Source organism: Xiphophorus hellerii, chromosome 2 (genome assembly GCF_003331165.1).
Source record: "Xiphophorus hellerii strain 12219 chromosome 2, Xiphophorus_hellerii-4.1, whole genome shotgun sequence".
In the NCBI taxonomy this organism is placed as follows: Eukaryota; Metazoa; Chordata; class Actinopteri; order Cyprinodontiformes; family Poeciliidae; genus Xiphophorus; species Xiphophorus hellerii.
Window position 1 is genome coordinate 19,233,674 of NC_045673.1, and position 12,367 is coordinate 19,246,040.

At 35.4% G+C, this 12,367-nt stretch overlaps 1 protein-coding gene across 1 annotated transcript in view; it reads left to right on the forward strand.

Moving 5' to 3' along the window:
* Positions 1-12,367, forward strand: part of LOC116734946 (uncharacterized) — a 49,015-nt gene that overhangs the window by 23,355 nt on the left and 13,293 nt on the right. The window contains exons 11-12 of the mRNA XM_032586489.1: positions 8,896-8,994; positions 10,430-10,614. Of these exons, the coding sequence (XP_032442380.1) occupies positions 8,896-8,994; positions 10,430-10,614 (284 nt within the window). The remainder of the gene's footprint in view (positions 1-8,895; positions 8,995-10,429; positions 10,615-12,367) is intronic.

Genomic DNA, 12,367 nt, shown 5'->3' on the forward strand with positions numbered 1-12,367 from the left:
TCTAAACCAGCACTGTATCATGTTGTTGAATCACATCACCATCTTGGATAAATCTTTAATGCAGTTTCTAATATCTTTTATGCTGATGACATTACGCTTGCTTAAGCTCTCTTTGCCTGAATGAATGCAAGTATCTGTTTTCTGGGTCAGCCACATACATCACAAGTTTTAAAAAAAATATTTTTGTCATTATGCCACTCTCAACAAGTGGCTATATTTTATCTTAGCATTTCGTTTCTGTTTGCTTATCTGGCCACAGTCTAACAGTTCATCTTATTATGCACTATCAAAGGTCAGAGTGTTGGGTTTTAATTAGGGAAGTTTTTACATTTTAGCTAACATTCTGAACATTGCTGCAGTTGTCTGTATTTTCCACTCCTCCTTGTTTTGTCTGGTGGTTGTCTAAACCTATCCATGTGAAATAATTACAGGATCAAGATCTGATGCATTTTCATTCCATTTCTTCCATTTTTAATTGAGCTTTTGGCACTCTGTTGACTGAATCTTTGCAGGCAATGGTTTGTTTGTTTTTTTTTTCCCTTCTCCTTATGCACCTTCTAAATACTTAGTATTCCCAAGCATCATTTAATACCACACTCCTTAGGGAGCTTTACCTGTCTGTCATTTTCACGCAAGTGGGAAGCACAGGAATGATTTGGCTGCTGTCTGATTAATGAGAACATACAGTTTGTGAGATGAGATGTTGATCCCTTTGAGAACTGAAGTATTATTACAAACTGTTGTGACAAGTGAGTGTGGGTGGAAGTATTTGTCCGTAATCCTTATGTTTGCTCGGGGAAAAAAAGGAACATGTTAATGAAAACTTTTCAAACAAAGTGGTCTTAAATGAAGTATTTTTACATAGTTTGATTATTAAGAAGCTAGATTAAATAATATCACAGTCCTTTGATATCATTTTACAGGTAGCTTACTTATAAAGGAGGTCATGCAAGGGGATTTTGTCAATTTTCTTGGCAAGTTTAAGATTCCATATGTTTTTATTTTTATAAATTAGATCTGTAAAAAAAATCTGACTTTTAAATAATCTCTAATCAGTGTAAAATGTTCCAGTTCATTTTACACTGACTAATGTATATATTTTAGATTTTATGTTAATCTAATTCTAAGTTGATCCTAATGTCAAAGAAAAGCTAATTCTCTCTTTTTATATCTTAAGAAATAGAGTAAAGGTTTTAGGTATCACTGTGTAGGTCAATGTCAGTTTGAACAGTCTGTCCAATAATTTAAACTTGCAATAATTAAATGCAGTCCAGAAGCCTTAAACAACCTTTTGGTGGGAACTTTACCTAAGAGGTTTCCTTTAGCAGTTAGTGGCCGGTTGCATGAATTCTTACAATGTTGAAAAATAAAGATGGACCAAACAGGCTTTTATATGTGACCTGATTCCAATTTCTCTTTGAAGACCAAAATATTACAAATTCCTCACATCAGCAGGAATTATTTATATTAGATGTACAACCTCAACATGAATGTGTAAGGGTCTTTCTAACATAAAACAAGATAAAATAACTAGAGTTTAAATTTTAAACAACTTTAATTCACTTCCTTCAGTCCATTTATATGGTATTGATTCACAAAATATATTGGGCACTTTACAAAAAACTTTCAAATTTATATACAAAGCTACACAGGCAGTTCAATTCACTGGCAGAGATGGATTCAGTCAGTTACTTAACTTGATTACATGGTGGTGAAACCATGTAATCATAAACTGATCAAGTTCAATTGATCATTCAGATTGGTAAGATGTTTTCTATACATTAACACCCATCATACTTCATTGAGTTATTTAGCACCTTTTATCACTAGTTATTTCCAAAAGCCTGGCAGTATGTCCAGTGATAGATGAAAAAACTCAAAAACATAAGGCAAAGCAAATTCAGTTTACCTCACTCAGCTGTCTTGTTTACTTCTGAGAATTTAATGCTTTCTTCCAACTTTAATAAACTGTATTGATATTTCACTATATTTTAGAAAATACTTTGTCCATTTAAATAGTTTCTTACATTTCTGTGTACCCTTAACTTCAGTTTTAAATTTCTCACTAATACTTCCAAAGGAACATGATCCATTATTCACTCAGTAATGACGACCATCTCTTTAATGTTGTTGTTGTTGTTGCCTTTGTACGGATCAAAAAAATGTTAAATTTTTACATTTTCAACATAAAGGTCATCATTTATAGTCAGTTCAGCAGATAATTGCCTAATTTTGGTCAGTGGATTTGTGTATTTCTACTATTTCTTGAAATAGTTTGTAGGTGATCTGTTTTTCATCAGCCATCTCTATCACTAAAACAACCACTCAAGACTTCCTCTCTTTCTGATTTCAAAATAAGAAACTCAGTACATAAAAGGTGTCAAGTTTAAAACATTGATTCTTGTATCTGATGCGTGCTATAACAGCTTACACTGACCTTTCCAGGCAAGGTCACATGCCAGCAGAGCAGTATAGTACACAAAGAACCTTGAAATTGACAGGAAATATCATGGTGCTTTAATATAACAAGATCTCATCCTGGCATCTTATTACATGTTTATTTTATTTTTGAGAGGAATCATACAGGTTGAGCATTAAATATTTAACAGTATTTAAAATAGCTTTGTCCTGCTTCCCATCTAAGCAGAAAGTGATTGATTTGGCAGTCATAGCAGTCCACTATTATGGAAAGCATTGGTTAATATAAACATAGCCTTTAAAATCTAATTTCTAAAAACATTTTATTTTTATTGTGTGGCTGTAAATTGTCTAACTATTTACTGCATTGGTAAGGAGAACCATTTTTGTAGCTTATTGTGTAAGCTTCCGTACTGCTTTTATGTTTACTTTACATACAGCCACCTTGGCCCCATCCCTCAGCATTGTACTTGCTGAATGCTTTATTTCCTTAACCTCCTTATCTTTTTTCCTCCATCCACTGGTCCTTTAACTTTTATTAGCTGAAGAACTGTTACTCTTTGTACACATACATGTCATGAAACAGACATAAAAAGCAGTGGAAATAAAATAATAATTACTAAGAGCTTTAACGCATTATAATAAATTGTGATACATTTTTCATCCCACAGTATTTTGGAATAGTGATATTCAGAATTTATCTGGATACTTTATTCATATAGTAGGCTACTCACAGTTATCATGACATTATTCTGGAGGCCAGAAAATTGAGAAAACTTTAAAGATATCAAGTTTTTCATTTCTTTTTATTATTTTTTCCAGCCTTATCCTCCATCTTGCTCTCTCTACACCATTTCTGTTTTGTCTCTGGAAGTCCCCATTCTTTCATTTATAATCTATGACCGCATTTTTCTCTGAGTTCACACATCTTTGTGCTTTCTGCTGTTTACTTATTTTTGGTCTTTTTCAGTTTTCTATAATTACAGGCTAATCAGGTTGTCTTTTGGCAGGTAGAATGAAAAAGGTATCAAATCTTTAGAATAAGCAAAGGTTTTTGAGACTTACTATAGTACACTTACTGTACATACTTTGAATGATTAGTCTACTCTATAGGTTGTTGATTTAACCTGTGTAATCTTAGGGAGATTTAAAGAGACGTGATTAGGCCCAGAATCTTTAACCAACTTTGATATTCATGATGAGCCAGAAGGATAAAATGACCAAATGCTCACACTTCCAGCACATCTGTTGGTATTTTTATTTTATTTGCTTTTTAAAGGAAAGGCTAAGATGGACTCCCTAACAAATTACTGCCTTTGTTCTGTAATCCAGTGTACAGTTATACTTTAGGTTTTTGACACGTATACTTTCAGCTTTGTTATTTTATTGTCAGTCATGCTGAACAGCAAAAAGTCCTAATATAAGGTGTAAAGTGTTCTTATGATAATTTAACTCATCTAACTCAAGGATCAGCAGCTTTTTCAACCCCAATATCATTTTTGTTATCACCTTTTCAAAATAAAACTTGTCCAGGGCTATGAAACCTCCCTTATGGGGAAAAAAAGAGATACAATTTTATATGTACTGTCTGAAATGTTTCCTTGTGAAAGAGGCAGAAAAGCTTCATTTCTTTGTTTTGGAGGGAGATTTCTGCATGTTTAATTTAGAAAGTAGGGTACATCAGCATAATCTCTACAAACGCAAAAGCATCTGAGCATCCTGCTTTGTTTTTCTAACATCTTGTTTATTTTCTTTTGGGACTTTCTCCCTTCTTTCTGCATCTCATCACTTTCTCTAGCCTTTCATGTCTCTCTTCTTTTTCTTTCTAATTGTAAAAGATTTAACAGATTGTATTTTCTCTTTAACCTACAATCACTGAAAAAGCTGCACTATATGTACGACTTGGCACACAAACCACTTATGTTGACTTAAAACTAACAAATAAAAACATATGATAAAATCCTGAATGACGCACGGTTGTAAATGCCGGAGTCAGTGAGCTCAGTCTGGAGCTTCCTCTATGACTCAGGGATTTAATGAGAAGGTCTGAATGACAACCGGTGTTTTACTGCCCACACACTCTTTCTCTCTGAAAGTCAGTTTCAGATAACACAACACTGCTGATTCTTCAATGTCCAGCCATTAATGCTGATGACACGCAGCCGTTTGAAGGTTGTGTTTTAATGCGTTTGAAGCTCTGACGTCCTTTGGGACAGAACACCTGTAGCTTGGATTGAAAAGCTCTGATGCAAGGCCTGGGATCAGCAGATCCTGTAGTCTGGGAATTCACTGACACTGCTCAATAGCAGTTTTGAGGTGCTGATCATTTAGAGACGGAAAGAGAAAGTAATGAAGGTTAAAAGATGTCCATGTTTTAGACTCACGAACCTGATTCAGCTTGCAGTCATCATATCTCTGCCTCAGCAGATTGTTTAAGACCAGCTTTTAATTTGAAGGTGACTAAAGTTATTTGTCTTTTTGGTTACAAAGTGAGGCCCCATCTATGTCCTTGTTTCAACTCATTTTAAAAAGCTATCATCCTACTGTAACAGTAGATGGGCTACTAAATAAGCTGGACAAAATGTCTTCATTGCATCGTTTGCATTTCGATTAGATATCCATCCTGCTGGACAGACTGTCACTGAAGCACCACCTGGCACAGATGGTGATGGATAAGATGCTAAAGGTTTTCACAGATTATCTGTTTCATACCATACTGTCACCGCATAGTGACAGTTTCAACAAATATGTGATATTTATGTTTTTATTCAGTTCATTCATGTTCAGTTACATACTGTAGCTTTAATGGCACTAAACCAGTGCTGCCCAGTCTCTGTTGCATCTATGTTTTGATTTAGTGAAACTGAAGAACCTGTGCAACAAGACGGCACTGTGTTTGGAAACACCTATCATATTCCAAACTGGCTGAGTTACAGCGACTGAACGGGATCCAAGATTAAATCATCTGAAGGATTTCCTTTGATCCTTAGCCAATACCCAATGAATTATGGTTTTTAAATAATGAGTGGAGATAATACAGAGGCCTTTGTCGCACCCAAAAAACGTAGAATAACAATGCAATAATCTTCTACTATGAAAAGAAAAGACAGGAAGAAAGGAACAGCTTGCAATAAGTTATGTTTTCAACTTTGTTTTCCTACATGGCATGATTAGGACTCTTAAAAGTGTTTGAAGTAATAAAGTAGTAAAATACTTGTGGGGAATTTTGATTAATCATGGTGTTACAGCATTAACAGTTGGAGAGAAAAATTTTATCCTATGCCAAAATGACAACAAATGTCAAATAAGTTGTTTTTCCCCTGTTTGGTGCTATAACTTTTTCTGTCCTATATGCAGGTAATATGGGCTATGAGGTTCTCAAACTATGATGACCAAGATTTGTCATTGTGGTCTCACAGAAATTAGAAATAAAATGTGTAACAATCTAATTGCTTTCTAATTTTCATTTTTTTCCTTCTGCGGTTTGTGGATTGTAGTAAAGACAACTTTACCTTAATAGTGATGAGTGGCATGATTGCAGTTCCCGCTTCATGACCGTGTTGTTCTTATTTGGAAATATATTTGAACAACCAGTAAATTAATATGTCTGTAGCAACTTTCCATTATCCAGCTGAGCACCACTGTAGTTCTGACCAAAACCTTTGACTTCATGTTTCCATAGTATTTTATTTAGTGTGACTAACTACATGGCAGGGCCAGGCATGTTGTCAATTTTACCTGGTAGTCCTCTGATATTAAAATAGACCTTGTCAAGACTCAACTCATTGTGCTATGCTTGATTTCATGAACCTGGGATCTTTCTAATAGTAAGCAAATACTGTGTATAGACCAGGAGTAGTGTTGCATTTTATTTTGTGACATTTTATGATATGCTGAGTGCAGCTTGTTTTGTTTGATGAAACAAAGTTGTTTTCAGTTTTACTTTAATTAAAGTTGTTTGAGGAGGACTGACTGAGTGTCTGGCTGCTGGGTGGCAAGTCTAGTGAGGGCAGAAGTGCCTGCAGAAGGCTTAGCTTCAACAATAAATCACTCCTACATAGTCACACATTCATTCAGGCCTACTCATTACCCACTTGAGTCATACAGAAACTGCTCAGATGAGCTCACCCGTGTTAATACTTCCACTGTCTGGATTTATGTCTTCAACAAAAACAAATATTAAATATATAGAATTGTTTGTAGATTTGTTTCTTGTTTGTTTGTGACAGTTCTACTAACAGCAAAGTTCAGAAGAGGCAACTGCATGCTAGTATTGAAAATGAACTTCCAAATAAACCCGCCTACTTCCTTGTAACTGACTTTACTGTAAATCGCATGCTGTTAAAGCACTTTGTCAACTGCAAAGAGGAGGCTGCATATTTATGCGTATTCAGTCGTGGTGGATGTCTTTTCAGTCTTACAGTTTGAAATTATTTACCATATTATTTCAGACCATGGATATTCTTAAGCCTTATGTTTTTATCTTGGTTGGTTTTTGGGTGGTTGACTGGAGACAAGCTGTGACACGTCAGTGTTTTGATTTCTGCTGTGGAAGGGAACCCCTCCTTAACTGATGTCTGACGGTGATTGAGATGGATCGCAGGGAGGGAAGGAAGGAGACAGACGTGAGGCAGAGTGTGAGAGCCATGGGCTATAGGAAAAGGGAGGGTGTGTCTGGGAAACTGAGTTGCTTTAACATCAAAGATGACCCTAGTCAAAATTCTGCAAAGACCTTGCATTAGGTCTGCACTTTATCACCGTCTCTTCCTGTTTGGCAAAGGCCTTATCCTCAAAACCTCTGTTCAGGCAAATGAAAATTAGAGGAATACGTCATCTCTTAAGCTTGTGAATGTGTACATGAATGAAGTGCTTTGGAGTCCTCTGGACTTGATAAAGTGCAATACAAGTACAGACCATTTACCATTCTTTTTGCTGTGATGCACACCTACAACCAGACATGCGTCCCAACTCTAAGTTATAACTGCTCAGAGTGATTTTTGACAAAATCAAATTCACTTTAGGTCAAGTTTTTGTTGCACAGTTTCAGCAGCAAGACAATTCAAAGTGCTTTACATCATGAAAACATCATACAGTTACAAATTATGAAACATGCAATAAACATCATCAAAATAATCAAGCAAATACATCAAACATCCTTGTTTGATCAACATAAAACAATATTTAAAGCAAAAACTATATGTTTAGTTGAGATAATATTCTGACCTTCTTAATGTTATAGAGATTAAGATAAAGTCTAACACTTGGAATAAACGTCGTATTTTCTGGGTGGAAGGACAAAGCCAGAATTTGACTTCGAAAACAGAAATCATTATTGGTGATGCCCTAAAATCAGGGAATTAAAAATAAGTGAATGCAGTTTGCCCAATACAATGGCATAGTTTTGTGAAAAAAAGAAGAAAATAATTGTCAATGTTAAACTGGGGATCATATAAATCTGTCTTAGCTGTGCAGTGGGATATATTTGAGAGACAGTGCTGAGACACTTGTATGTTTAACCAGAGCAAGGATTTCTTTACCAACATTGTCGACTTGTTTATCTCAATTTTTGGTTTGTTCTTGGGGAAAATTGTCTCAGAATTTATGAAATGGTGATTAGTTTGTTTGTTAACCTGTTGCTAGAGATGTCCTAATCTGATGCAATATGACTAATACATTTAATGACATGTGAAGGTAATTCAGGAAATTAGATATAATTAAAAGGTTTATTTATGTCAAGGATTTGTTTTAAAAAGTAAAACTTATTTATAGTAAAGATTCATTCCAGACATTTTATATTAACAGTGTTTATCTGTTAATTTTACAATTTTAGCTTGGAGCTAATGTAAATCCCAAGATGTTCCCTGAAAATTAAAATAAAGATTGAAGGTCTGATCAATAGTCTGTCCATGTATTTTAAGAGCCTCTGTGGATTTTTTTATTTTTATTTTTTTTATATAAATCAATCACAGTAATATCATATTGATTATACCAGTCTGCCACTGACTGTGGCAACTTCACATTGGATCTCAAGCAACATTGATTGTAATCGACTCTTCTTCCTCCACATCCTGGTATATTGATTTACAAATACATCCAACTTTTATACTACAAATGATTATCCTTAACAAAAATGACCATTAGTCCTAAAACACATTGATTCTAATACTGGTCGATTTTGACCCACTTATACAAAAGTGTAGGATCTTGTCACCCATCCATCTGAGGGTTAATGCCATCTAATCAACACAGAGATACTTTTCAAAGCATTTTTTTCTCACTGTAGTTATCATATAGCTAAAAACCAACAGCAATAATGAAAAATGTTCACAAACATGGAAAAACTGTTCTGTTTAGTGCAAAGTTCTTAACTATATAAACTCTACTCATGAACAAGTTCATGTGAATGCATTTTTGCAAAATACTGCTTTGATCCAAGACATCTGTACAAAAAGTTGGCACTGGTTTTATTTCTTACAGAAAAGTTGGAAAACCCACAGAACATGAACAACGAAGTCGGAACAGAAAATGAGACACGACATAATTCAAAATCTGGAGGCAAGAAAACTTCTGAAAAAGGTGAGCAAATGTCTTTATATAGATTTACACTTAATGTATACATTAGTTTCATCTCCTGTTTTGCTTTAGAGTCTGTTCATGCATTACTCTATGCTTCAGCTACCCAATTAAATAAATGTTTTCTGTAAAGATGAGAGGATTTTAGTGGCACAAAGTCATTTGAGCTTGTCAACAAGTGATGTTTTATTTTTAAGTTAACAAGTACAAACTTGCTCAACAGTCCTTTCAGTCGGACCTCTTCTACCAGACAGTTCTTTGTAATGTTTTATCCAAAGTCTTTGTCGCTATATTATAGAGAGAATTAAGAAGGAGGCAGCTGGTAAACATTGGTTTTAGAGGCTACAAGGACTCACAGGTTTCATCAAGTCCCTTTCAGAGAGAAGGTTATTCATACTCTCTTTAACTCTCTTACTGTATTTGCTTGTGTAGGTGTTAAAAGGGGGCTTGGTTTTAAGAAAAGAACATCACTCACCTCCTAAGAGATCATCTCCAAAGGAGGTTGTATTATAAAGCATCAGTGGTAGCAAGTGTCAGTGTGTGCAGTGTAAATATCAGAACTGAAAACTCAACATTTTCAGTCTGTAGCCACATCTGAATGATCACTGATGTGTTTTGTTTGGAGTTTAATAATCCAATAAAAGCTTAGGACTCTGGCTTTCATTTTTTTTTTATTTGATACAAAATTACTAATATTAAGCATATTTTTTGAATTTATGGTTAGAAACACTTTTGGCTTTATTTCATGCTTTCTATATCGATATCCAATACAAACCTAAAGCTACTATTATACCCTCTTGAGCTTGAATATGACAGGGATTGCAGTGCAGTAGTATGCAATCTCAAGAAAGATGATCCTTAAAGAAAACCAAATAAATCACAATCCAGTCTCGGTACCAGTTTGCTGTTATCAGTTAAGATGGGGGGGAAGCACCAGATCTTAGCTTCCTTACTAAAAGTGGTGGCTTAAATATTCCTCAACATAAACAGGAGATATAAGCTGTAGAGTCCATGACTGTGACTGTGTGCATCAGGGACAGGACAAGTGAGTCTTTGTGTTCACAGCTTGCCTAAGCAGACAGATTCTTCCCCCCTGAGTAAATATGGTGAGGAACTGATAACATTCATTTGTGTACAACAAGGACATATTCACACACCAAAGTACGTGTACTGTACACTCACCGAGTCAGTGGGGGTTATTCTGTGGTGGAATGATAAGTTGTTTTGTGAAACTAACTTTGCATTGGACTGTTGCTGTCGTTCACTGTAGCTAATAGGTGCTCAACAATAAATGTTTGGGAAATGAAACAAATATTATTCCTCAGTTAGATTTCCTACAGTTTAGATCCCTGCAACTCAAAAGCTTTGTAATGGTGGAGAACCTAAATAAACTGAACGCATTTTGATAAATAACAAACTATAGTGCTTCCACATGCAGACACAGTTCCAGAGGGTGTGAGTTTACTGACCCGTGTGATGCGCATGGTGCACCGGCACGTTCTCAGCCCTTTGGGTCGACAGGGAGTTGAGGAGAAGTGTTCACAAACACTGGCTGTGCCGAGACACCGGAGTCCTGGGCACGTATTCCGGAGTCGAGCCTCAGCTTCATTTACACAAGCTCAGGTAAAAATATTATCCATGCATCTCATTGTTTAATTTTTATCTGCTTGGTCAGTACAACAGTGCAGCAAGCAGACAATTTGCTTAACTCTGCATAAAAACAAGAACTAGACTGTTTGCCTCATTTGTCATCACAATCACCATGAAAAAGTAACAATTAAAGCACAAAACCTTTCAACTGTATATTGCTTTTGTTAATTATTTTTTTTTTATTTTTCCTTGCATTAAAAAACCGTGATGTATTAATAGGAATATCAGAGGTGTTGGACACTCCAAGTAACACCATTACTAGTGTTTGTACCAAACCAGTTTGCTGTACCCTCTTGGCTTCTTTTTTATTTTTAATTAATCAAAAGCTTATTTAGCAAAGCCGATATAACTGTGTTTAGAACTGCCTTAGCTCCTTACTGCAAAATATACTCCTCACCCTTAGACCACGACCACTTGCTTGAACAGTTGAAATGAGGCTGAATGGATTGCTGCTTTTACTTTTCTATTCAATATTTTGAATATTTCCATTAAAAACTGAGTCTCATTAGGCCAGACAATTTTTTTCCAAAACCAATTCACGTGATTTTGTGTGATTTGTAGCTTCAGTTTCCCATTCCTGGCTGAAAGGAGTGGTACCCATTGTGCTGCTCAGCAGCTCTGGCAATCTGCTTTAAGGTTTCACACATTGTGAGATTGGTTACAACAAATGGTTATATTATTTACTGTTACCTTTCTATCATCTCAAACCAGTCTGCCTTATCTCCACTGACATCAACAAGGCGTTTTCATCCACATTTGATATATTCCTTTTCTTTTTGTAAACCTAAGAGATGGTATTGTGTGAAAGTGCCAGTAAATCAGTGGCTACTGAAACACCCAGACCACTTTGTCTGGCATCAATAACCATGTGAAGTTTATACTGACTTTAAATCTTTTTTCTTCCTCACTCTGTACCTAATAAAGTGGCCTGCAGGTGCGTAGGTTAACAATGTTGTTCTTCAACATCAGCTTTATAGGGTGTGGCTTTTGGTCTAATTTCCCAGGAAGGATGTTTCCTTCTCTGGCTATCCGAGACTTTATTATTAAAATCTCTTTCTTTAACGGTAAAGATTATTTTTAGCTCTTGAATTGATTCTGATCTTCAGAGGAGTCAGCCAAATGAAATTTTTTAAAGACTCAGCTCAATTTAGGGTCTAATGCCTTGAGCTTAAGCCAAAACAGGCTTGAGTGAGAAAATCGCACAAAGTTAGCATGTGACTTAAAACATTTTGACACAACACGGCTTATCCCATTATTGAGCTGATCTTTCCTAATATTTGACAACAAGGGGCTTATGATTATAAAACTACAAGTGTTGGAGAATACTTGCTCCTGAAAAACAAGTAATTTAAAATTTTGTAGTTATACAATAATTGTGATTTGCTAAAGCTAGTTGCTATGGGTCTAAAATTATTTTTTTAAAGCTATCCATGAATTCATTATAGTTTAATGGCATCAGAGTAATAACACTGTTTTTTCTCAGCCATTCAGATCAGGCCAGGGTCGAAAATGCTGCATTTGCAGCAATATTATGAAATGCCACTAATTACCACATAAATTGGTTGCTTTGCAAGGTCTTTCTATGTTCAGCCCCCAGAAAATGCACTTTGATACTTCGGCTTGCTACTCAAAGGATTATCAGTGTATGGAACCAAGTGTTTATATAATTATTTTGTTACAAACTTGTAAACTGTGGCTGTGATTGCCCTTTAGAATCGCATAGTGG